This window comes from Tenrec ecaudatus, chromosome 14 (assembly GCF_050624435.1).
Source record: "Tenrec ecaudatus isolate mTenEca1 chromosome 14, mTenEca1.hap1, whole genome shotgun sequence".
In the NCBI taxonomy this organism is placed as follows: domain Eukaryota; kingdom Metazoa; phylum Chordata; class Mammalia; order Afrosoricida; family Tenrecidae; genus Tenrec; species Tenrec ecaudatus.
Genome location: NC_134543.1, coordinates 41467864 through 41495677, shown reverse-complemented (window position 1 = coordinate 41495677; position 27814 = coordinate 41467864). Strand labels below are relative to the sequence as shown.

Below are 27814 nucleotides of genomic sequence, written 5' to 3'. Positions count from 1 at the left end.
GGTGTATAAGCAAATGTGGTGAAGCAAGCTGATGGTAATCAGCTACCAAAAGATATAGCATCTGGGGTCTTAAAAGGCTTGAAGATAAACAAGCGGCCATCTAACTGAGAAGCAACAAAGTCCACATGAAAGAAGACTATCAGCCTGTGTGATCACAAGCTGTCAATGGGATCAGGTATTAGGCATCAAAGAACAAAAAAATATATCATTGTGAATGAGGAGGAGTGCGGAGCGGGGACCCAAAGCCCATCTGTAGGCAAGTGAACATCCCCTAGGGTCGTGGAGAGGAGACAAGCCAGTCAGGGTGCAGTGTAGCAGCAATGAAACATACACCTTTCCTCTAGTTCTTAAATGCTTCCTCCCCTCCACTATCATGATCCCAATTCTACCTTACAAATCCGGCTAGACCAGAGGATGTACACTGGTACAGATAGGAACTGGAAACACAGGGAATCCAGGACAGATGAAAACCTCAGAACCAGTGGTGAGTAGCCATATGGGGAGGGTAGAGGGCAGGTGGGGTAGAAAGGGGAAATCAATTACAAGGGTCTACATATAACCCCCTCCTTGGGGGACAGACAACAGAAAAGTGGGTAGAGGGAGACGTCAGACAGTGTAAGACATGACAAAATAACATAAATTACTAAGAGTTCAAGAGGGTTTAGAGGGTGGGGAGGGAGGGGGAAAAATGAGGAGCTGATACCAAGGGCTGAAGTGGAAAGCAAATGTTTTGAGAATGATGATGGCAACAAATGTGTAAATGTGCTTGACACAATGGATGTATGTATGGACTGTGATGAGCTGTATGAGCCCCCAATAAAATTATATATATATATATATATATATATATATATATATATATATATATATATATATATATATATATATTAAAACAGCCTTGTCCTCATGGAGCTTATAATCTAGTTAAATTAACTATTGTCCCCATTCCATGACTATAGAAACTGAATTCAGAATCATACAACTGCTAAGTAGAAGCGCCTCAATGAACCTAACCAGTCTGACTCCCAGACACTGTGCCAAACAAGGCTAGACCTCAGATATACTCCTCGACTCTGACATTGAACATGAATCTTCTGCTGGAACTCCCAGACGCTAATCCTGCCCCCTTACTATCCATCCTCTGCATGTCATCACCCAGTGTGGATCTGGGAATGCAACACTTGAGCCTACATCTGACCCTGTTCTCGCAGTGTAGACCACAGAGTTCTCTGCCTGCCTTGAATGGCATCACAATTACCTGGAATGCGTGTGAGTGGCAGAATTTCAAGACCCAACACATGCAGTCTCAACCAGAATCGACTCAGTGCCCCCAAAGAATGTGCACTGAACTGGTGTCCATAGTCCTAGCATACGTGGAGAAATGCTGGCCACAAGATTGCGCCCAACTCTCTTAACCATGGTCCATACGGCCTGTGATGCCTTGTCTCCTGCGCATTCTCTCCTCTTCAAACTCTAGCTCTTCCTCTCCAGTGTCCCTCATTTCCAGAACCTTCCCAGGTGAATCCCACCATGCCTGTGCAAGTCTCTTCCTTCTGTTAGAATTTGTTCTCGTACCTTCCAGAATCCGGTACTTTACCTGCTTGGCTCAAAAGTCATCTTCTTTAAGGAACCTTACCAGCTATTGTTCCATGCGCCCACTATGCCCAGAAGCCTTTTTGGCAAAGGATGTAAGTTCCTTGAAGCCATAACCTTTAACAGTTTTACTTCCATCCTTAGCATGCACTCAGTAGGTTTATTCATGTATCCATTTATGCGATGTTTAGTAGGGACTTTAACATGCCAAGCACTGAGGATACAATGGTGTGTGTCTACACCATCAGGTCAGGGCTTATTATTCTCATAGAGTTCGCATTCTAATGTGGGAGAACTAAACATGCAAATAAACAAAACTGTTTCACAATGGGATACACACTATAAAGAAAAACAACTGGAAGATGCATTAAGGGTCAAGGATGAAAAGCTAACAAACTTCAGTGGACAGAACGTCCTCCCTAAGGATATGCTGTGGGCTGGAAAGGCCTGACAAAGAAATGGCACAGTGCCAAGCAGAGGGAACTGTAATTGTAAAGGCGCCAAAACAAACTCCATCCTGATGAATGAAATAGCAAGCAGTGTGGCTAAAGAAGCGAGGAGCGAAAGTGCGGTGTGAAATTGTGTAAAGGAGACTCCGTCTATTTTGAGTGCAACGGGAAGCCATTAGTGGCTCAGCAACAGGGAAGTGACATGATCTGATTTTTGTTAGGGGAAAAAACCACGCTGGTGTCTATATATAGAACAGACAGGAAAGGGACAATTTAGAAAGCTGTGAAAGTGGCAAGAGCCGATGTTGACTCGGACTAGGATGGTGGCAGAGAAGATAGACAGAAATAGACTGATTCAAAATACATTCTTGGGGTAGTACTTAATGCTAGATAGACGGGGTATTGGAAAGACAAGCACCAAAGGTAAGCCATAGGCTTGGGGGCACTACTCAAGACTGAGATGACTGGGGAAATAGTTCTTAGTTTGCCTGTTTGGGTGGTGGGATTCAGTGATCTGGTCTTATACAATTGTGGCAGTTATATAATCTCCTGTCAACCTGTGAAGGGGTGGAGTCTAGCCTGTCAATCAGGTCACAGCCAGTGAGGCCTCTGTGTGGGCATGCCTCTCCCTGAGGGTTCTGGGAACTCCTGTCTTACCCGCTGAAGATGGAATACACACTTGCTGTGAGACATTCCTGTTGACAAGCCCATGGAGCTACATTGATGGAGCTATAGCCCTGGAGCTGGAGGAACCACATGGAGACCCACACCAGCACTGAGATGTTTCTACTGCTACTGAATCCACAAGCGTTTCCAGCCACTAGCCTGTGATCTTCCTGCATTTGGTGTCATTGTATGTTTTCCATGAGTCTGAAGAGGAATCTATTGCCTCGTATTTACATATGGGCTAATATAGGACTTATGGACTTGATTTGAACTGCGATGGGATGTTTTCTTAATGTTCAATTGCTCTTTGATATAAAGCTCTTTCTTACACACGAGTCTCCCTGGATTTGTTTCTCTAGATGAATCTGGACCCTAAGCCTAGGTATGTCAGAACTGGAGACATATCAGCAAATGTTTGATACTTAGAACCATGCCACCAAAGGATCGCCTTCCAAGGATAATCCATAAAGAGACAGGGAAAGGTCTTTGAGCATTCAACCTTTAGAAAGGAAGAAGAGTCATGGGTCAAGGAAGGAAAATGAGCAGGAGTTAGAAGGAAAAGGAAAGAAAAACCAAGCTAGAATGTGAGGATTCCAGAAATTGATAGAGGATTTTGAGGAGGAAGAAAACAGGGGCAAAAGCTGCTCATATGAACACACAGCAGCGTCTACTGTATTTGGCAACAGGAAGGTCTTTAGAGATCCACAAGAACAGGGCAGGTGAAGGCAAAAACCAGATCGACAGCAGGATGAGCAGTAAATTAGGCATGAGGCACTGTAGAGAGCAAGCAGATATAAACAGCTTAGAGAAAATGACAGAGCACATCAAACATCAGTTCAAACAGCCAAGCCTTTTGCAGTCAGGGACATGGCAGACGTGAATAAAAACGCCATGAACGAGTGAATGGACCACTGCTCCCATTCCATAAGAAATCAACATAAAACAGAACTTTAAAAGCTCCTAAAGCTGTTAAACTCTATGAAAGAACTTTAAAACTCACGCTGTTATTTGGAAATTTCTTCCAAAAATATTAAAATTGGAAATAACCTTTATGCCCCCAAACTGAAAGGCACATCAACTCAGTGGAACAGTGTGTAGCATTAAAGATGATGGCTATGTGAAAGCAAAGAAATGTTTACAAATAAAACTTCAGGGGAAAAGGGTGATTAAAATTGTGTGACTACAACTATAAACGTATATAAATATACATGAGTAACTAAATAAAAATAATTAAGAGAAATCTGAATGGTTATTCTTCAAGCTGATAAAGAATTAGACTAAAGTAAGGTGAGACTCTGTACTCCCATAAAGACGTACAGTGTTGGAAACTCAGAGGCGTTCTACCCTGTGTCACGGGGCACTGGGCGTCGGGACCAACTCATCCGCAGTGTTTGGATTGGTCGGCGGGAGGTTGGACATAGCAAGCGAGTCCTGACTGCAAAATGCGTAAACTAGAGGCATGCCGTCTGTGCATTAGAACTTTACTTTAAAAATGAAAACAGGCTTTTGAAGTTTACTTTGATTAAGACATTATTTGTCAGGCAAGATTTAAAAATCAGAGCTACCAAAATTACCTTAGAGCCTAGCTCATGAGTGGGTAATTGCAGGACTGAATAAAGGGGCCACAGTTTAATGTAGGGATTCGAACCAGTTCAAAATGGTTCACTCATGGCCAATGAGAAGAGGACAGTTGGCGTACATGTTGCATGCCAGATTCTGACGCAGGGAGTAAACAGCAGTAGTGTGAGTGCAACTTTGCGTGTGTGCTGGCTGCCAGCTTTGAGTGGGACATCTCGCCGTTTGCTACTCGGTTCAAAATCGGCTGCAGGATATTGCCAGGCAACATTCAGATCTAAGCAAGTTGTGGATCTTACTCAGCTTTAACAAGAAAATATAACCATCTCTACCCCCACTGTCTGATTCAGAGTCTCATCATCAAACATTCTGATTACTGCAAGGCTTTGTTTCTGGTGTTCCTGCTTCCAAATCTCTTCCTCGCCTTTTTTCCCATCCTCAATCCCTTTATATTTTATTAACTTTATACCATGATTTTGTGTACATCTTGCTGGGTTTGAAGACAAATGTCTATCACATTGTAAGAGAATATACCTAACTCTATTCACTAAATATCCACCAAGAAAGTTTCATATTGAGCAAAACAGAAGGTAAGGATACAGGGAATTATTTTTTAAAAACCCAAATCCTAATGAATGTTTTCAATTTCCTCTAGCTATATATTTGCTAGGACTATTAATATTTACTGAGAAATTTAAAATTTTATTAATATATTCACTAAGTAAGAACAGTACTACTCCTGACATCCAAAACTCATTGCCTCCAAGTTGATTCCAACTCACAGTAGCCCTATGGGCTTCTGAGACTAGAACCCTGTAAGGGAGTACAAAGACTCATCTTTCTCCCCCAGAGCAGCTGATGGTTTCAAACTGCTGGCCCTGCAGTTAGTAGCCCAATGTGTAACCAAGTACAACACCAGAGATCCTAAGAATAGTACTAAGCATTAATAAAATCAGAAAAGTCAACCCTTATGTATAAAACCAAAACCAACCACTGCAAGCGGGCCGATGCTGACTCACAGCGACCCAATACAACATAGCAGAACTATCCCAGTGAGTTTCCAAGACTGTAACTGTTTAAGAATAAAAGTCCCAACTTTTTTTCCCCCACAAAGTAGCTGTGGTTTCACACTGCAAAACCACAATGAGGTTCGCAGCCCAATGTACAACCACTCTACCACCAGGGCTTCATTATGTATATAAGGTTCTAGTAAATCAGGCATGCAACTCGATCAGGGACCAATTATACTTAAGTGGTGTAAGTCCTCTTAAGTCATTTCTTTTGCTTTACAATATACCTTCCAAAATAAAATGAATTTTTTAATGTTTTTTTCTAAGATAGTATCTAAAAGGTAAATTTCTAACACAGAAGAACTGTATATGACATTCTTGTGATTCGAAAGGTACCATTGTTTATTTAGCACTACTCACATTAAAATTTCTTATGAGTAACAATTCCTGTGATATTCAGTTAACTCATTCAGTAAATCTATAATGTAACTGAAAAGAAACCAAAATGATTTAACCACATATTTAGGATCAAAGAACCCAGTAAGTGCAATGTTGAAACTAGGTCAAGTACTGTTCTCAGATAACAAAAAATTAACTGCTCCCTAACTTATTTGATCTACTCCTTTTCGGGGGAGAGGAAGGGGGTAGGGAAGGAATTACTCAGGGTTCCTGCAATCAAAACTTTGCTAAATACCATGATAAAGTATAGGTATCTGCTTTGCAGTAACTCCCCACCCCCAAGAAAACTAGACCTTGCATGGGAATTGGGAAATCTCACAGGAGCACTTCACAACATTAACTGTAGATACAATTGTTAAAAGCAATTAGATATGAAACCAAACTGTGATTATAAGCAATATTTACTTCTAACTTCCAAATCAGACATACATACTACGAGTCTAATTCAACTTGATGGCAATGGGATTTATTTTCAAAGTAGGAGGATTTTTCCAAACATATTAGAATTTTGTATTAAATACACAAATTCTTATGAAATTTGGCTAGTGTACTTACATCGAAATAATGAGACAAAACAAACATAGGATGTCAAATTAAGAATTTTCAGTAGCCCTATGATAAAGAACCTCTCAAATTGTATGACCTACTCTTCAGCATCTTTGAGAATTGATTATAGTTAAATAAGTGTTAATAAAAATTTTAAAGGAAAAAAGCCCCACAGCTTTTGTAATTATATACAAAAGACTTAGAACCAGAGCTGATAAATATCTATTAAACGGATGCTTGCTTTGGAAACAAAGGGCAACATTTTTGAACTTTCGATTAACCAGTAACTTAATTCTCTGGCAATTTGTTCAATCAATAATTCCTAAGGCCAATCTGTGTCTTTTAATTACCACAATAAATCTACTATAGCTCTCTACTTTACTTCAAGTATAAACTTTCTTTTAAAGTCTCACCATCTATGTGACTGAGCATGACTGTTTATAAATTACCTGAATTTGTGAGACAATTAAAATCTCTTATTCTAAAGTAAAGCAAATCCATGGCACCTAAATTCTAACAAGGAAATATTTAAATCAGCACAATAATTTCTTGGATTATGGACCCTCGAGCTTAGGTAAAGTTTATTCTCTAATATATTAACTATGTAATTTATTACTTTCACATTTTTCATTGTATCATCATATCATCCATACAATTACCAGACAAGAATTTGCAGTAGTCATCATTCCTAACATGTTCATTATGGTAACTATGGTCCCTTGGTCCAAACACAATCTAAATTATACTTGTTTATAATAAATGATGGTCTCAGGGGCAACGGAACCACATTTTTATCATAAAACCGCATTGCTGGACAAAGCTTCATACCTTTGAGAAAAGAGTCAATGAACCCAAACCAAAAAGCAATGCTTACATGGGCCTAAGAAACATGCACTGGTGGCCGGTAGGAGATGTGTGTTATAACCACAGAAATTCTAAGAGAGAGGATTTAAAAGAGGATTTCTAAAGCCAGTAATTATATTATCATTGATACCCATTCACGGTCATACTTTACATCTGTATTAGAACGGCTTTCTAGAATATTGTGGTTACTCTATTGAGCCTGATTTTTTAAATGAGGAAGAAACATCTTAAAATAATAAAAAGAAGCTTAGCAGGCAGCTGGAAGAAAAGGAATCATCTCTCTCTCTCTCTCTCTCTCTCTCTCTCTCTCTCACACACACACACACACACACACACACACACAATGGCTCAGTAAAAATTCTTAAATATGCAGCTAATATTTCCAAGAGTACAGTGATCTGGGAGCAGCACTGCTTGGCACTTGAGGTGACCATGAGTTGGCATCGACCCCATGACAGTTTTCTTTTTAGATTTCCTTTATCAAGTACTTCTTTTGTAATCACAATGTACTGATTTATATAGACTGGGGATGAGATATGTATTATTGTCATGCTGCTACAGTTAGTAGACATATTTAGTTGGAAATTGTTAGGATAACAAAAGTCTAACTGAACTTGGGAGTAATTCTTTCTGCAAACAATTTGGCCCTTTTAGACAGTGAGATTTTGGAAAAAATAAGTAGTCACAAGAAATGAAGAACAGATAAATTGTAATTATGTACACAGTGGAACACTAAATAGCTCTTCCTAACAACACGGATGTATCTCACGCACAAAAGATTATGTGCAAGAAGATATATAAGGAAATGTACTGCATGATTCTATTCATATACAGTTCAAGACCTGGCCGAACTAATCAGTGATAGTAATGTTGAGATAGTGGCAAGGAAGAAAACTCAAACGCAGAGACCTTTTGGTCTCATAGTCTACCTAATTTATGTGATCTGTGAGTGGCCCAGTGATATTTAAAATGGGAACTGTGTGAGAGGTTGGCACTAATTACCTGAAGTGAAACTTGGGGAACTATTTTTTTATCCCCAGCACCCTTTTTACCCCTTTTCTGACCTTTAGGGAGGAGCAGTCAACTGGCTGTCTGGTTTCCTGAAAAGGGGCTAGAATCACACGTTCCTTAAACATACTCTAGAACATGCCTCCTGTTTCTGTCTCCGTCTACCCTTGACTTGGACAGTGTCTTCCTGGAGTTAATGTGGGATGAGTTGCCTACTTCCAGTATGGCCCTGCCGCTACTCCCACTCACCCACTGCCATCGAATCCATTTCGACTCATAACAACCTGATATACATAGTCACTGCAGGGCTGTACATGTTTACAGGCGCAGGAAGCCTCAGCTTTCTCTCACAGTGCCACAAAGACTCCTCACTGCTGCTTAGGTTCAGCTTTCTCCGAAAGTCAAAGGTGTGACTACTGCTGCTTCCCAGCTCCCTAACTGTTGGTTCCAAGCCCTCTTCTCCGTATGGCTTTCTTCTGGTGGGCTTTCATTCTTTTGAGCAATCTTGGTAAGATTATAGGAGAGAAAGGATATAAGCATACGCATGTGTTCAATCCATCATATTCACTCAAGTTTTAGCAAGCACTTCCTATTAAATTGTTCCTTCCATTCTCTAGTGCCTTCTGTTAATTCAAGTAATTTCATTTTCCTCTACAGACATGCCAATCCCTGGTCAGTGGGCCAGAGTCCAACAGAGCTGTGTGAAAGCCAAATGGCAGCTTCTCTAGCCTTAGCCAAATAAAATGAGAGATCTCTGTATCAATTTTCTTTCTCAGAAGTAGGACCAGCCACATGAGCAGGTCTTGGTGTGAAGCAAAATAAAAACATATAACACATTATGGATATGGAGCTACTGAATAAAAAATTCAAAGGAATGCTTCAAAACCATTTCAGCTGATCAAAAGTCTGTGACTCTCAAAAGAATGGAAAAAGCGGGGCTAGAACTGAAGAGAGCAAACACAACGTGGCTCTTCCCTCAATACTCAGTTCTCTATTGCTTGTGCCAAGAGAGCCCCTGCAAGAGATGTGCTTCATTCCCCTCTTTCCAGTTACATACAGAGTCGCTCGCACGTTCACTGTCATCTCAACTTCGACCGGGTCAAAGCCAGTATCATTAATAGTAGTCCCCATTTCTCCCTTAAAGTAAATTTCCTTCCCACTTTTCTGTCAGTGAGTTCATTAATTGTCTCTTTTGACGGTTTAAATTCTCTTCTGTCTGGGGGCAGAGAGGAGGAATCAATCCCAGTGATCTACATATAACTCCCTCCCAGAGAGATGGACAACAGAAAAGTGAGTGAAGGGAAACATCAGTCAGTATAAGACATGAAAAAAAGAAAAATTATAAATCAAGGGTTCATGGGGGAGGGACGGAGAAAAACTGAGAAGCTGATACCAAGGGCACAAATATAGAGAAAATGTTTTAAAAATGATGATAGCAACAAATGTACAAATGTGCTTGACACAATGAAGCCCTCAATAAATTAAAAACTAAAATGATCTTAAAAAAACCTCTTCTCTCATATCTGCAATATGCTACCTGTCAACAAATCTTTTTACTATTCTTTCAAATTGTCTGTCTGGCACTCCTGTGATTTCGCTTTTCCTAATGGACATTGAGACCAGCTCCGATGTTCCAAGATGGAAAGACAGCTCAGAAAACAAGAGAGCAAGCACATAATGGAAGATTGGGAGCCATTACAATCATATTTAGTTGAATGAAAGTACGGTTACACTAAAGTATTCATCAAATTTTAAAAGTAAACACCAAAATTATATCAAGGGGTTTCAAAAACTATGTGGGAAAATTCAACTTTCTTTTAATTTGATTTTTTCCAAGAACTTTTGGATGTTCCCCTGTATGGTAAGGTTAGAATTGTGTTTATTGCCTTATTTAAAGGAAAGAGACACACGGAAATTCTCTGCACAAATAGCAATGCTTTAAGGTCTTGTTTACAGTGATGGTTACAAACCCTGGCCAAGGCCATCTGCTCGGTCCCAGCTCACAGTGACAGGACAGCTTCATCGTTTCCCAAACGTAATCTTCACAGAAACAGACCGACACATTTTTCTCCCTTGGAGCAGCTGGTTGGTTTGAAGGAACAATCTTTTAGTTAGCTGAGTGCTTTAATATCTGTGCCACCGGGACTCCTTAATGGTTGCTCGAGTACATACCATTGTTAAATCCAAAGAACATCTAGTGCGTAGGACCTGCTCTTAAATTTTTCTTGCATGTTAAGTATATCTAATTATTTTTTAAAGGGGAGGAAAAACTAGCAGTCACCAAAGGACAGTTCTTGGAAAATGGATCTAATATTAAAAGAATGTAAGAGGAAGGGGGCAAGGGGGACTCAATGCTCAGGAGACACTGAGCTTCTTTCAAGAGTGATCTAAATGGATGTAAAATGGACAATCGTGATGAGGACAATTACTGGTGCTAATTTATACTTGCAGAAAATGTTTAGATGCAAAATATTTGGTTAGAAACATATTTACCACCACTGCCACAACAAATGCAGACTAGAAGGAAGCTGGCCAAAGGCTGGATTTAAATACTAAAACTACAGGTGATTTTTCTATTATCGAAATTTTCTTCTATGAGAACAGGGGGCAGCATAGGGAACAGAGGGTGCGGAGTTCCTTTACAAATTCTTCTCAAGCTCTTTGCCTCTTTACACCAGCCCTCTGGCTAGATTCCAAGAGTCCCTTTCTTTTCTCCCCTCAGGCTATCCTGGGTTAAGTCTGGTAGTCCAATCCCCCTTCAAGGCAGAGGACACAGGCTTCCTGTGTTAAGGGCTGGAGGAAGAAGAGTACCATTTACCTTTCAACTCCTGGTTCAAAATTCCCAAGCAATTCAGTCTGTCTCCAGTATGGAAGTTAAACCATCTCTACTTAGCTTGCCCAGCAATTGCCATCAGCAATCTAGACCCATCCCTGGGCTCATCATGTTCTACCCAAATCTCACCCCCTCCCCCACAGACCCTCTACTCCCATTAGACTTCAATTTCATGATTAAGCTTTGTTCACAATAAGAGGCATTTTTTTTGTATACTGAAATAGTTACGGTAATGTTAAATTATCTCTAATGTCTGTTAGCCCCAAACAAAAGCATCACAGGAAATGGCATTTCACATGGAGACAATTATATCTGTCTCCAAAACTGGAAATGCAGCAGTAAATCTAAAAGTGAAGATTGTTGATAATAAATCGTGGAATCTAAAAATAGAAGTGTAAACACTGTAATAGGCATAGTGCTTACGATGTATAAATACAGCACAGGCCTTCGAATTGCTGGCGTTCAAAGTCAAGTATTCATGTCCCACACACAGGCTAGCTATGTGATAGCAGTTTTTTTGCTCTATTTCACCATCCACGAACTACGAGCCCTAAATCCTAGAAAGTTAGTCACTTCTGAAGAAGCCAAGGTGTGCACGTTAGTAAACAGTATCAACACAGTGCTTTTGGAGAGCACATAATTTAACAACTGCTTTAAATACTTTACGGTTCAAAATATAAAAATGAAACCTCTTGAATTTAGCATTTGAAACCCATAGAGGGTTGCTATGAGTGGAAATTGACTTAATAGGTTTGCTTTGGTAGGAAACTGCACGAGAAGGCTTTAGGTGCAGTAGCTAACTACTGGTCCAGTTAGCTTACATTTTGAAAATGCATTATAAGAGTATATACATATATAGAGGAACCCTAGTTGCGTAGTGGTAACAGCTGCCAACCCAAGGTCAGCAGTAAAACCACCAGCCACTCCTCAAGAGAAAGATGAGGCTTTCTAGTCCCAAAAAGATTGTCTTGAAAACCCATGGGGACAGTTCTACTCCCCTAAAATGGGGTCACTATGAGCCAGAATCAACTTCATGGCAGTGAGTGAGCAAGTGAGTGGTCCAACAGTCCACAGAGATTACACCCTATACTTTGGTGAGTAATGGCTAAGGTCTTAAAAAAGAATGACAGTTGAAGACACATGGAAACAATTAATTCAACGTACTAAACAGATCTCTCCAAGGTTAACCTTGACAACCGGAAGACCAGAAGAACTCAATGGTGCCCATCTGCCACTACCAACTTCTCTGACAGGGATTGCATGACACGGTCCTGGAAAGAGTGGGAGAAGACTGTGGACCAAAACTCAAAAATCATGAAAGAAATCAAACTTGCTGGCTAGATAGATATTGATGAAATCTCTAACACTCAGTCACTCTTTGGCCTAAAATGAGCTCACTCTTGTGGCTTAATTTTCAACCCAAAAATAGGTCTATAAGAGGAACAGTAACACTACTGAGGTAAATTGACCATTTGGGATCAAATGGGCAGCATTCACCCAAAGACAAAGTTCAGAAGGCTTAGGAAAGAAGGCATGGAAACAGGAGAGGCAGAGAGGAAATAGCATAGGTGATGTTCCATGGACAGAAGTTCAGGGAATAAGATGAAACAGAATGTGTATGAAATCTGTTGCATGTAAAACCGATCATCAGTCTGTAAATCTCCATTCAATTCACTATAAAAAGTTTTTTTTTTTAAGTACAGCTTATTTTTACTCCTCAAATAATATTCTTACTTTCCAGAAAAAGACATAGGAACTCCCTATTCCATTACTGAGGGCACCACAATGATACAATCTACCCTACAGACTAAACTTATTTAAATTTGCAACTTGTTAAAAAGGAAGTTTAAAAATCCCCCCAAGGAAGGAGCTGCATTGTTCCAGAAAGTGCCATACCCTAGTCTCATAAAGGCCTTAACTACTTCATTAAAGGAAATTCCAGAGTATTTCCAAGAAACTCATTAATTTCCTAAGTGCTCAGTCACCACCTACAGCTTCTGGAGACTCCGGAAAGAGCCTATTGTCTACAGTGTGTATTATCTGCTTAATTTAAAAGTAAGTTTGCTCTCCAACTTACCAAAAGGTTATAACTAGTTGTGTTTCTGTCTAGGCACATTGCCCCCATGTGTCACCTGTCTTCCCTGCCCAGGACTGGCTGCCACTTCCCCTTCCACTGCCCTGCTCACCTCCACCTTCCTCTAGGAATCAATATGACTGCATTTTCACTCTAAAAGTCCCTATTATCCAAAGGCAGCTTCCTCCTCAGATATCACTGGATAACATATTTGTTTTCATCTACAGAGCGTTTGTTTTTTTAGAGATTGGTCAGCAGCCAACTACCTTCTGGAAATGACCTGCTCCTTGTTTTCTTGTCAATTCTTATCTCTGAGAATGCCACTCTGAGGACACCCATTTTCTCAGTGTTTTCTTGAAACTTATAATACACACTACTTTCTCCATACAGAATCAACCAGTAAATCCCACTGTCTCTGTCTCTCATTACTGTGTCTCTTCAATAGAGAAGGACAAACTCTACTAATGCCAACACCCACTTGGATATAATAGAGGCAACATTTCTCAGCCATTTTTGTATTCATTCTTGGTAAATTGTTCTAGAAACACGGCTTACATCTCTAAGCCACACCTTCAATTTCAAGGTTAAATTATAAGGTGGTAACGAGACCCCCAAACTTGAATGTAGTACTGTTAACTTAATTCTACAAAATTCTGTTGCCAGCTAGTCGGGGGAAGGGATTGGAAAAGCGAGGCATGGTCTCATTACAATGAGATGATATTAGACAAGTTAACAATATTTAAAGTAGTTAAGCCAGATGGACTACAGCATATAAATGAAGCAAATAGCAATCTAAGTCACTCAGCTGCTGCTGAGTGAAAACCCTCTCTCTCCTTAGCACATTTTAAAAACAAAGCACATTAAGAATCCCTGCCCATTTCCTTTAAGAGATTGAACACACATGCTGTCCCCAGTACACTACTCCATCACAAACCCAATGCCGTCCAGTCTAGTCCAACTCCTATCGACCCTGGAGGGCAAGGCAGAACTGCCCTCTGGGTTTCTAAGACTGTCCCTCTAGAGAGTAGAAAGCTTCAGCTTTCTCCGAGCAGTTGGTGGGTTTGAATTCCTCACCCTGCGGTAAACAGCCCAATGCTAAACTCACTAGGAAGCTTCAAAAAGTTCTTTGAAAAATAGATTTAAAAGAAATGGAATTTTTCCTAGAACTTTTAGATGTCCCCTTGTAGTTAACACACTGCTAACAAGAGGTGTACAAGGTGCTGGCAATGTTCTAGGGGAGTATTTTGAAGGGTCCTAAAGAGTCATTGACTGCAATTCTAAATTATGTACATATTAAAATAATCCACTAAAACGGTCACCTTAAAAAAGAAAATCGAAAGTCATACATGTAGAAAAATAAATAAAAATAAATTTTATAGTTTATTCTCAAAGACCTTTCCAGAGTGAAAACTCGTGGTTTCACTGGTGAAACCATTCTAAGAGCTTCATTTTTCACCGTCAGTGACGGCCTGAGTTGAGAGGACCCTGCTCCAAGCTCTTCTTCTACTTTCCCACAGAGTAGCATCAGGTGTAAGATCAAGCTCAAACCATTTTGGAGTCAGATACTCCTTTAAGAATCTAACAGGAAAAAAAAGAAGAAGAAGAAGAAGACCTGAAGCAAAGGGCTTAAGTGGAGAGCAAATGCTTTGAAAATGATGAGGGCAAAGAATGTATGGATGTGCTTTATACAATTGATGTATGTACATGTATGGACTGTGATAAGAGTTGTATGAGCCCCTAATAAAATGTTTTTTTTAAAAAAAAGAATCTAACGAGCGTGGAGGGAGGGGGAAAAAAAAGAGGACCTGATGCAAAGGGCTTAAGTGGAGAGCAAATGCCTTGAGAATGATTGGGGCAGGGAATGTGCGGATGTGCTTTATACGATTGATGTATGTGTATGTATGGATTGTGATAGGAGTTGTGTGAGTCCCTAATAAAACGTAAAAAAAGAAGGAAAAATATCACAATACAATATAAAACAAGGGGCTCCCGAGAGCTCATGAGAAATTTCCATTGGTCTTTCCATTCCCCTTTTCCAAGAACTTTTGGAAACTCCCTGGTACGCGGTCTCTTGTAATCAGCTTCTTTTACTGAGCAGCATGTCTGCAAGCTTCATCCATATTGTAACATGAATCAGTACTTTGTTTATCTATACAGCTAAACAATAAACACTCCATTGGAATCATAAAAAAAAGAATCTAACAGAAAGATCTACGGATCCGCTCCCTCAAAAAATACATGGAACACAAATAGTTTTTCAGTCAAGTGCAAATATTCCATGACCCCCATTACACCAATCTACGTACCCCTGCCCACCCCTAAGATGCTAAATAAATAAATGAACATTAACTGGCATAACAGAAAGTACTACTAGTTTAAAACCATAATTAAGGAAAGGGCAAAGTGCCTGCCCAGTTTCTCTACAGTCTTATAAATTACAAATGCTAACAATCTGACCCTAACCTGGAGCAGTAAATTTTTCCTGATCTTCTAAAAATGTCTTTTGCTAACTGTTATTATCATAACACTAAGTTCTTTCTTAAGAACCAAGCATTCTTTAATTGCTAACCTAATTCTCAGGTCTTATCATTTAGACTTTGCCTATGATCGATTAGTGTTCCCAATAACTTCAATTCCTAAATCTCTCAGATATTGCTCACTTATTTACATTTGCAATCTTTTAAGTAGCTCACCCTCAAATGGCTCTATCACCACTAATTCACCCAAGAGAGATCTCTCTCTTTTGGATCTCTGAGGGAGTCACCTTCAAAATAATTTCTGACCAGGATGTAGTGGGGTTGATTATCACATGCAGGAAGATGAGAAATGGAAATTTCACATTTCCCCTGTGATTATCACTCCCATAACTGCCACCCCTCTTCTTGGCCTTTGGCACCTGTCCTATTTCCCCAACTAGACTGCCAGATTATTTAGATGGATTTTCAATAGCAACTTCATGAAGGGAAGCCCCCTTGTCCTTCCTCCAACAGAAAACGTACTCACGTTCACAAAGCATTCCTAAGAGCGAGTGTGAGCAACCAACCTGCCACTGCACCTTCAGAACTGTCCACAAAATTACCTGGTTCTACTCGGAGGCTAACCAGTGTGGTTTCCAGTTAAATCAGGTAAAATATAAAAGACAACGCACTTAGATAACCAAGTGACTGGGTAAAATTTTAGAGCAGGGAGGAAAGTTATAAGTGGCCAAACAAAATATGAAAGATTCAAGGGCAGATCTTAATAGAAAAGAAGAAAATATTCAACATTTTTTTCAAGTTAAACTGCATTAGCTGTGGAAAGTTACGTATTTCACAATGTGGTATACATACTCAACCACAGACTGGAGGTGCGGCAGACTAAAAAGTCAAGCTGTAAACTCATAGAAGATGAAAATAACAATAGCAAGGGGGCACTGCAACAAGACTGCATACTTTCCACAGATGAAGTAACAGAATCTTACCCGAGCGAGCGCCATCAACCAAAGATGCCACATTACATATGTGGTTGTTACCTAGGTATGCCATCATCTCAACCTCCTCTTAGTTCATCCACTCCTCAAGTCTGTCCCACCTGCACCGCTGCAGTGAAATGCAGGGAACCTCTGGTATCACTGGAAGTTGTTTCATTGTCCTTCTTCTCCCATGTCCTACTCCCATGCTGTCAACAATCAATCTCCATCTCCAGTTTCCCTCATCTAGGTCTCTATAGGAACCTCAAAGTTATCACATCACAAAGCAGCTCCTCGGCTTCTTTCCAAAACCTCCTCTCCCACCTCTTGTATCTTGTTCAAGTAAGAGCACCATACCCACCTAATTCTCTAAGCTATCCCAGCCTGCTTCCTCTTTCACTCTATGGATTCACACCAATACTAAGAGGCCTCCATGTCCTTAAGTGAATCCCAAATACCATCCCTCTCCTCTCCCTACTCTACTTCTAGACTTTGGTCTAGATCCCCCACAACTTTTCTAATTAATTCCTCTTTGCCTTCAGTCTAAGACCCTACACAGATGGCCCTCAAACTGCGCCACTGCTATGACAACACAAACCTACTATTACTTCCCTGCTTAAAACCCTACAATTGTGATCCATGATCTGCAAGATTCCTTCAGGGTCTGGTCTACATGTGTATCTGCAGCTGCCTACTTCCACTGTCGCTATTCTCCGATACACACACACTTAAAGATGCTGTACTAATACATGCAGGGGAATAATAGCACCGCTTGTATTTCCCTGCATATACCATGTTTGGGGATTCCCTGTGCTCCCTCTAATTCTTTTTCATTTCAAGCTATTGCAGACACCTGGAAAACACCTTTAAAGCCCGCGTGGACAATCTCTCAAAATCCCAGAAAGGCAGTTCTACCCTGTCCTATCGGATCACTATGAGTCAGAAGTGACTCAGTGGCAGTGAGCTTGAATGAGTTTTGACTACCTCTATTTTTATTCATTCAATCACCTCTTCTCTCTACACCAGGAAGCCCTGGTGATCCTGATGGTCAATGTTGGAATGCGAACTACCAGGCTGGCCGTTCAAAATCAATACTGTTGGTTGCCACAAAGATTTTTACAAGCGAAAACAAAACTAAATTCAATGCTATATATTCAAGTCTGACCCTATAACCCTTTAGACAGGTCGAACTACCCCCCATGGGTTTCTGGGACTGTAACTATGGGAATCGAAAGCCTCATCCTTTTCTAAAGGAGCAGCTGCTGATTTCAAACTGCTGACCATGCAGTTGGCAGCCCAACACATCACCTCTACGCCACCAGGGCTCCTTTTCCAAGCGTAGGAAGCCCCATGTAAGACCACGGTAAGACAGAATTCACTCAGTGTTGTTGTGGTAGGTGCCATCAAGGAGGTTCCGACTCACAGTGGCCCAAAGTACAACAGAATGAAACACTGGGCCCCAGTCCAGTGCCAGCCTCACTCACGACTGTTGCAGCCACTATTGTATCAAACCATCTCACTGTGGGTTTTCCTCCTTACAGCTGATCATGTTCTTTAGCAAACGCCATGTCCGCTTGTCGAAGGGCTAATCTCTCCTAATAATAGAGTCAAAGTACATGAGAACAAATCTCGCCATTCTCACTTCTAAGGAACATTCTGCCTGTACTTTTTCCAGTACAGATTTGTTTGTTCTTCTGGTAGTCCGTGGAACTTTCAAAATTCTTTCCCAACATCCTAATTCAAATACATCATTTCTTCTTTGTTCGCTGTCCAACTTTCATATGCAACCAAAGCAGGTGAAAAGACCAAGATTTGGGTCAAGCACACCTCAGTCTACAAAGTGACATCTTTGTTCGCTCCAACATTTAAAAAAAGGTCTCGTGTAGATTTGCCCAGTGCAATGCATCGTCTGATTTCTTGACTGCTGGTTCCATGAGCATTGACAGAGAGAGTGCTAGCAAAATGAAACCCTTACCATCGGTCTTTTCTCCGTTTACCGTGATGTCGTCTCTTGGTCCTGTTGTGAGGTTTGGGGTTTACTTCACAGTGAGTTGTAATCCATACTGGAGGCAGCAGTCCTTGCTCCTCAGCAGCAAGTGCTTCAAGTCTTCTCACTTTCCAGCAAGCAAGGCTGTGTCATCTTCATACCGAAGGTTGTTAGTGAATAAACCTTCCTCCCGTCCTGACACATTCTTCTTCACGCAGTCCAGCTTCTTGGATTATTTGATCAGCATTCAAATTGAGTACATATGGTGAGAGGAAACAGCCCTGACACATACCTCTCCTGATGTTAAGCCATGCAGTATTATCCCCTTGTTCTGCTCTGACGACTGCCTCTTCACTCAAGGATAGCTGGTAGCATAGTGAGTTAAGCACCAGCGGGCTTTCCTTGCCTTGAACAGTATTTCTATTTGTATAAGGAGGCTTCAAAACGTGTGCCAAAAAGTTCACTTTATCTTTTAATTCCATTTTCCACAAGCTTGTTGACAACCCCCTGACACACATCTAACATTCATCTGTTGCTTGCTTTCCATGAATCTCTTCCCTATCAGACTGAGTTCACTGACAGAGCAGGGCCTTGTCTTTTTCATCATCAAATATCCAAGAGTGCTTAAAAACCGTGAAATAAACATTACCTGGACTTAATTTAAGCAATGTCTTCAGCAAGGAAACTTCATCTTATACCCAAAGAGTTTGTTTTTAAAAGGAATATGTACAAATACCGAGCATGAAATCTACAGAGTTGAGATAACTAAGGATTAACACAGGAGAATTTGAGGAACTCAAAATTCTAAGAACTCTTTCAAATGGATAGACCACAGAGGCCAAAGGAAAAATTAGCATAATGTGGTTGTGGCTCAGGACAGACGCCTGACACATGAATGATGGAAAGCAGCGTGCCAAAGCCTACAAGTTCTTGTTCTTATTTATCATCTGATAAAACCGCTTTGGGAAATGCATGCGACAAACCACGGACACCTTGACAACCATTTTGGACAACAGTCTGAGAAACTTAAGTGGTAGGAAGAATCCATTCTAAAGCCCTGAGAATGTGTTCACCAAAGCAGTTGGTATTTTTCAGAGCTGGAACAATGTACCAACTGCCTCCATTTACAAAAACTGTGGCTAAAGGGTGAAATGACTTAGCCCAGATCTCATCAGTAGCTAAGCCGGAGACTGAAGGTGAACACAACGGCTCCTACTTTTCCTGTCTACGATTCCTCACTCCCCAATATGACCCCTGCTATGAGGAAATTAGATGGCATAGTCTTTCATTTGGTTTAGTGTGTTTACAAATAAAGATAGAGCTGTTCTTCTTTGTTAATCCCAGAAGTCTCTAAAAATGGTATCCAAATTTTATTTTAATGTTAAAAATGATTTGTAAAACTCATAAATTACTTTCATCTAACACTCTTTTCTTCCTCAAACAGGTGTAAGAACTGTCAAAGTACATGTTTCATGTGTGCCAAAGCAAAGGCTTTGGTAATAACGCTAAGGCCATAGCATGCCATCCTAAGTACATTGTAAGTCATAATGCTCCCAGGTTTGTAAAAGCGAGCAATCGCTTCACTGATATTTCATCAGACGTACTACCGTATCTCTCAGTAATGAGTTTTACTTATTTAGTGCTTAATAATTTGCCATGGCTAGGGATTATTCTAAATAGTATATACACATCTTCCCCAATCCTTACAAGTATTGTATATGAGGAAAGTGAGGGGGAAATGCGAGAATTTCCATATGCAAAGAGCTTTGTGAGAAACCAAACTCCCTGCCAGTGAGTCCATTTGGAGGCACAGTGACCCTGTAGGACAGGATAGTGCTGCCCTACAGGAAACTGCCCTTGGAAACTCTTTGTGGAATAGAAAGCCTCATCTTTCTCTTATGGAGTGGCTGATAGCTTTGAACTGCGGGCCTTGTAGTTAGCAAACCAACACATAGCCAACCACACCACCAAGGCTGCTATGAAGTGAAAATATGGAGGGAGAAAGAGGCACCAAGGAGGACCTGTTTAGAATTCTTCTTTCATAGCAGAGGCACGGTTTACTAGAGTGCATGTGTGTTAGAACTTTGATCAGTAAAACAAGCACAATAATTTTATTTAGATGGAATATTTATGGAGGGAGGTGGGAGAGACTATAGCCACCTGTCCCGAGACCCTATAGATCTCTTATAATCCTGCCCAAAATGATGAAGCAAATACGTGACCAGTCTGTTGAATTCTAAAGTCCTTTCTCTTTCTATTCTATCATACTACCTCCTCCTCCTCTAAGTTCTTCCAGATTCTAAATCCTCTGTAAAATGAATAGTACCTCTAAGAACGTAACTACCATCCAGAAAGTAAATTTCTTACAACCGAGGCACCAGCAGGCACTCCATAGTCAACAACTCCTATGTTAGGGCTCATATGTATTCTAAAAAACATTCACATATAAATAATAATTATCTTTGTTGGGGTAAGACTTATGAAAGGGAAAAAGGGGGATGTCCTTCCAAAGAAGTTGTTTTATAAGAATAGCATATTTTTTGTATTATGTTAAATATTGGATTTAAAGATCTAATATAGTCCAATGGCATCAATATTTTAAAGTTAATTTGTGAGCCTACATTTTAAGAGGGACTTTGTTTACTCATTCAACAACTTCTAGTGCTACAGCCTCATAGGTAGCACTGGGTCAGACCCCACAGAGATGTGAAGGACACAGTCCCTGCTTAAAGCCTCACTGAAAAAACCAGGTCAAATATGGGAGATGAAAACCCATTGAACACACCCCAAAAAGGGTGGGCTTCAGAGCAGCAGAGAGAAAACACTGAGGCTATTCAAGAAAAGCTGATAGGCACTTTACCTTATATCTTGAAGGATGGTGAAAATTGGCATTTGAGGCAGAGGAGCAAGAACTACATGAAGATCCAGAAACCAAGAAAGAGGAGGGGTTGACAGATGCTCTTTCAGAAAGGCAAACTGCTATATACACTAAAAATATTCACAAAGAATTAGATAATGATGGTACATGCCTACAGTGAAAGAGTCCACACATTATCAAAATGCATGAGGCCATTCTATATGTGCATTACATATGTAAGTTAAAAAAAAGCAAGGTATAGACAGTGTAAAAATATGCCATCATTTGTGTCTTTAAGAAAACACAAGATTTATACATACATATATACTACTATCCATGGAAGGATATAAGAAATATATAAATAGTGGATGCTTCTAAGGGGGAGAGGGAAATATTATATATATATAATTATATATATTTATTTATATAATATATATATATAGCACTGGCTAAGGACAGGTAAGCTGAAACTCAGGGGTGATGCTCTATAGAGGCAGATGGACCAGATGAGATTCTGAAATATCAGATAAAAAGACTCTGCATGCAAACACTTGAGCAGGTTTTCTCAGCAGCAACACAATTGATAGTGAAGGTCAAGAAGTGATGCCTTCTGAAGGGTTGTCCTGTGCATTACACAAGGTGTAGCAGTATCCCTGGTCTCTGGGAATGTCTCTAGACATTGCCAAATGCCCTCTGGAAGACCAAATTCATGCCTGGTTGAGAATCACTGCTCAAGAGCCAAACTGTTAACAGCTAGCCTATAAAGTTGTAGCACAACATTCCTGTATATTAACAGCAAATTAAACATACACTCAGGTGTGGGTCTGATGAATAGAATCAGATATTGTTTTTAAGTACCTTTCATACATCTTGAGTTAGTTTATTGTGCCAACCTGGCTGATAAACACATGTGGGGTTAATTGAAGGGTGGAGGAATAAATGGCTCCGTGAGCCTCACCTTTCTAGTTCTCAGGTCTCTTGCTTTGTGATGGTCGGACCAGGGTACAGCTGCCTTATCCAGTTCCCTGCTTCAGCTGGCAAAACTGACTTCCTGCAAGACATCTCTGAGGAGAAGCCCCATGGACCTACCCCGATGCAGCCCTGGGTGTTGGAGCAGCCGTGTGGAGACCCCTGCCAAGGCTGAGATGCTTAAACATTCACTGACTCGGCTTTCCTCCTGCAGTCGGCATCACTGCCTGTGTTTTGTGAGATGGAGGACTTTGTGGGTTGGTGTCGGACATATGGGATAATGTTGGACTTTTGGGCTTGGGCAGCACTGGGTTGGGATGTTTTCTTTATGTGCACTTAACCTTTATATAAAACTCTCTCTTATACATGAGTATATGTGGATTTATTTCTCTAAAGTATCCAGACTAATACACATCTGTCATAGCTTTTCAAAATGTGGGAAATGCAGGTCTCTTCCCAAATCCGAATGATTCCATTTTAAAGGGGCTTTTTAAAGGTTCCATATCTACTCCATCATAGATGTCCCTTTTCTGTATTTGTTGAGCACAAACAGGGGGGAGGGGAAGAATCCAGCAGTACCCCGATAGTGGATCAGATCGCCCTGTAGATTTCTGTGTGATGTAATGATCCTTTTAGGCCGCTGGACTATCATTTCATGAGTTAGTAGAACACACCTCCCAAAAAGCATCCAATCTTTAAATCCAAAACCTTCCATGATGCCAAGGAAGGTAACCGTCCCACAGAAATCTAACAGGAAGATCATATTGTGGCTCAATTCCTTTTTTTTACAAAGGAAAATAATTGCTGACCCAATGAGAACATATCATGTGCATTATGCTAATATTTCTTCTCTTAATTCATAATGATTACACAAAGTGCAAGGCATTGTTCAAAAATCATAAAAGATCTCATCCCCAATTTCAAGCAGATTATAGAAAGAAGGATTAGTTATAAAGCCAAGAGAGGCCTTAACTAGATTCTACAAATCACAATTTTATTAAGCTTAATGCCATTTTTATCATACCACAATCAATAGAGAGGGAGGGGAAAAAACAAACAGACATCAAATAGGTTTGGATATTTTTTAAAATACAGATCTAAAACTTGTTGGTTCTCCTTTGTCTTTTGCATTTCCCAAAGCCAGAAATCCAGTAATACCCTGGCAATCTTGGCCTCCTATTTTGAAGTCACTGATTCCTTCAACACGGCTGCAGTTGAAATGTTCTGGATTTCATTCTCGTGAAATCATGCTCTTCAAATTCTAGTATTGTGCCGACTACTTTGGCTTAGCTCTCAGCAGGTTGGCTCAGCAGGTTTGTGGAGGGGACCTCCAGTGACCTCATTCTGCAACAAATACACCTGTAAGTCGCTATGAAGGTGCTTAAAAGTGTCCGCGGCGAAAAAAAGAAACTCACCATTCTAACTACTTCAGGGTAAGTCTGCTCTGTCAAACAGCCTCTGCTTATTGTAATGTAGTCCACCAGTTCATTAAGAGTGGAGCGCTTGTATTCTTTCATTTTAAGATCAGATAGCGTGTCCATGAAGTCAAAAATGACACAGCACTGCTGAAGTTTCTTTAGGAACAGTTCAGGCTGCTCTGAGGATGGAACGTCTAAGAAAAAAAAAGGAAATGGTGTAAGTCTGTCATCAAGATCTAAGTAACAGGAATTCTCTGTGACAGTTACTTCAAAAGCAAACTCAAAAAAATAAGAATTCACACGACAACAGTGTTCTTTTTAACAGTTATTATATGGGGAGGTGGGGGATACCATGGCCACGACTTTGTCTTTCAAAAGGCTTTATCTTCAAAAACTAAATTATACCAACACAATTTACACCATTTGCTAATTTACATCCAAAGAAAAAGTAATCACAGTCCCAAGAGCCAATAGAAAGAGAACGCAAATTTTAACCAGGAACACCCCCCACCCACCCTCCAATGTCAACACCCAGGTCCCCAAAGCACTGAAAAAGGTCAAACTCCCTTTAAAAAGTAAACCCGGAATTTCCACTCTTAGTGGAAATGTGTTTACCAAAAAACTTTCAAAGCAGAAATGTCAGTCTATCCATTTGAATTCCAGGCCAACATCCTTGATATTTAAAGGTGGGGGTGGGGGTGGGGTGGGGTGGGAGGGTGTTAGTGCTGGTGGTGGTGTGTGTGTTTGTGTGTGTGTGTTTGTGTGTGTTGCAGTCCTCCCCTATGTGGGCTTCATCTCAGTAAACATTCGGGCAAAGAAACATGAGAAGTCAACAAAATGAAAAACCAACACTCAAGAAGAGCGCACCAGCAAAGAGCACGCTGCACTTAAATCTACCCTCTTTTAACCCAGCTTCTTCTCTTAAAGCTGACATCGTTATTAATAAAGTCACAGAAGAGACATCTGTTCTGTCCCCACAAACTTCAGGTCAGAATTTGGCTTGGTGTTATTTCTTTAAAAAAAATTGTAGAGATTTCAGGTTAATTGAAATTTCCCAGCTTGAAAATAAATCAGATCTAAAGTTGGTCTTAAAATATACCAGCTTCTTTCCCCTACTGTTTGCCCACCTCCCACCTCTAAACTGCGGCCTGAGGAGAGGGCACCAAAAAATGAAAATGATGACCAGGGGCAACAGTGTGGTGTCCATCCAAAGTGATTGACTCGTTAGTCCTCAGAACGCACAGGGAGGTCAGCAGGTGGCATTACTAGTCTCCACTCTTCAGAAAGAAATTGAGAGGCAATCGTTGATATCTCACAATGAATGAGTTGTGGAGCTGGGCACAGTGCCCAGGTCTCTAACCACACTCCCGCATCTCCTGTGTACTACATGAAGAGGGCTGTGCCAGCCTCCTACTTTGCCAGGTTCCACAGCGGCCTCAGGACTTGAGCCACCTGCTCACAGGAGGTAAACAGCGTCCACCGTCCTACCAGCAACGGCAGCAGAGAAGACAGCTCCAGACGCCCACCCACAGGATCCACAGGGCTCCTTGGCACAGCCCCTCCCCCTTGTGCACATATCCCACAACCCAAATGCCAGCCCACATACCTGGGCCCGCAGGAGTCATTTCCCTAAAGCATGGCTCACTTCGTGATACTCCTGAAAATGCATAAACTACGCAGAAAGCTTTCTCTTACCCCACATCAATCTTATAGTGGAAGACCTTAGCACTGTTTGATATTACTGCATGAAATGCCTCATCCTGGGCCTTGAGGCTTAATCTGTTTCAAAAGATCCAGTCTTCGACTGAAGAAGGAAATGAAGTTAGACCACACTTTTGTATTGCCATCACTTAAGGCCTTTATTAATAAAAGAAAAAAGCTACTTATGAACATAACCGTGTGTCCTCAACTGGTGTCTAACTCCATGGATACGACCTTCAGGGTTTGTTGCTGAAGTCTGAGTTCGATCTCCAACCCCAGACCTCAAAGCTGAATGCTGCACAGGTAATGAGGAAAGCTGCTACCATGACATTAATAAGAACTTAAAATCTCCCAGAGAATTCTTGCGATAGTCATTTCACAAAGGCTTCCAGACCCAGTCCAGGCGCATGGAGACCTCTTTAGCATATTTCAGTTGCAAAGTTCTCTACAAATGAAGGCTTTCCTTCCAAAAAGCAAGCCCTCACGAATTAAAGTAGCAACAATAACAATTAGTCCTGTGGTCACTGTAATAGTACTCAAGATAGTCATAAATGTGATTATGTTTTTAATTCAGGAAGTTAACATACAGTGGGTTTCTTTGCAGTGTTAGGCAGCTGAAATGCATCCTTTATTTAATCAAATGGATATAATACCATAGACACAAACCACAGACATGAAACACGCTGACCACCTGCCCAATGGAATGACAACAGTTTACTTTTACTCAGTACTAGGCCGTGTATTTGGTGTCCCTGGCTGGTACACAGAGTCAGCATGCTTGGCTACTAGGTAAAAAGATGGAGGTTCAAGCCCACCGCGAGGCTCCTTAGATGAAAGGCCGTGGTAAACTACTCCCCAAATACCCACCACAGAACCCTATAGAGGAGCAGAGTTCTATTCTGACATGCAAGGAGTTGCCAAGAGTCAGAGGTAGCTCAATAGGAACTGGTCTTTATTGGATGTAATTATTGGATGGTATTCCAGGTACTTTAGACTTATCTCATTTACTCCTTATGACAATCCTGGGCAATATGAGAAAACTCTGTGTTGCATAAGAAAGACAATACAGAGACTTTAAGTGATGTGCCCAGAGTCAGTCAGCTAACAAACAGTGTGGACTGGGTATAAATCCAGGTCGACAGGCTCCAATGTCACTCTTCACCAGAGTGCTATACATGATCTCCCTGAAGGGTAGGGCTAACACATTGCAGAAAACAGGTGTGTGCAAACAGAGATGAGGAAGATCATAGAAATAAACAACGTCTCCACCATGCCCTTGTTCATAAAGTACAGGAGTCCTTCTCTATCTCACCTCCGGTTCATTTCCCAGATATTAAAACATATAGCAACAAGCTTTATCATTCATCACAGACAAATTCTTCTAACATGACCTCCATTCGTTAGATAAATTTTAAGGGGTCAATAAAGACTGACCCAAAAGTAAGGGGGGGGGAGGTGCCTCAAAGAGCCAATCCTTTAAAGTAGTTCTTGTTGTTTAAGAAGGGGTGAGGCGGGAGTCTGTGACAAAGAATAAGCTAACTAGCAACAATCGAAGCAAGGAGCCTCCACGCAATGCTGGGTGCTGTGCTGCCCGTCAGCCAGGCGGCGCTCAAGTGCCTTGCTCTCCTCTCTCTATCCCCTGTGGGGTGTGGAAAGACAGGGCTACCTGAGATCAAAGATGCAAACCCTCTAAGCTTCTATAGCGCACAGCAAACGTCTATGGACTCAGTCCCAGAAACAGACACCGATCTTCTTTTTATAAGAAAGATTTCTCAAATGGAGCAGGTAGCAGACAATCACAAAACTTCATAAATGTGGTTCATATCCAGGCGCCCCCTCCAAAAAAAACAAAAACCACCTCATAAATGGTTTTTATGACAAAAAGAAATCACACAGTCACACCAGCTACCCACCTCCCAAAGTCCAACAGCATGAGGAAAAAGCAACATTCCTGGAGCCAATTAGATTGAACAACAAAATAAATACAGAGAAATAAATGTAAATGAAACCAAACAATAAAGGACATCATCAAATCCCAAATCAGGTGAGGCAGTGGATGTCTGGGTGAGTCTACTTTATTGGGTAAGGAAGTAGAATCCTCTGGCCTGCACAGGCGACTCCTGGCCCTGAGGAGCAGGATATCTAGATCCCCAAATGAGAACCATAAATAACGAGGAATCAGTAAGTGATTATGCAATACCCTGAAGGTCAGCAGTACAGCTACCCATCTACCCAATGTAAGCATTTCTTTGTCACAACTAGATAAAGACCCCACAAGGTTGGATTCTGCTGTACTCTTACAATCAATGGGCAGAATGGTTCCCACCTAAGAAAAATATTTTTAAGTGACCACTCCA

At 40.8% G+C, this 27814-nt stretch overlaps 1 protein-coding gene across 4 annotated transcripts in view; it reads right to left on the bottom strand.

The window, feature by feature from the left end:
• Positions 1–27814, bottom strand: part of PPP2R5E (protein phosphatase 2 regulatory subunit B'epsilon) — a 172107-nt gene that overhangs the window by 61272 nt on the left and 83021 nt on the right. For all 4 annotated transcript variants that reach the window (XM_075531953.1, XM_075531955.1, XM_075531956.1 and 1 more), the window contains exon 3: positions 23754–23950. In XM_075531953.1, the coding sequence (XP_075388068.1) occupies positions 23754–23950 (197 nt within the window). The remainder of the gene's footprint in view (positions 1–23753; positions 23951–27814) is intronic.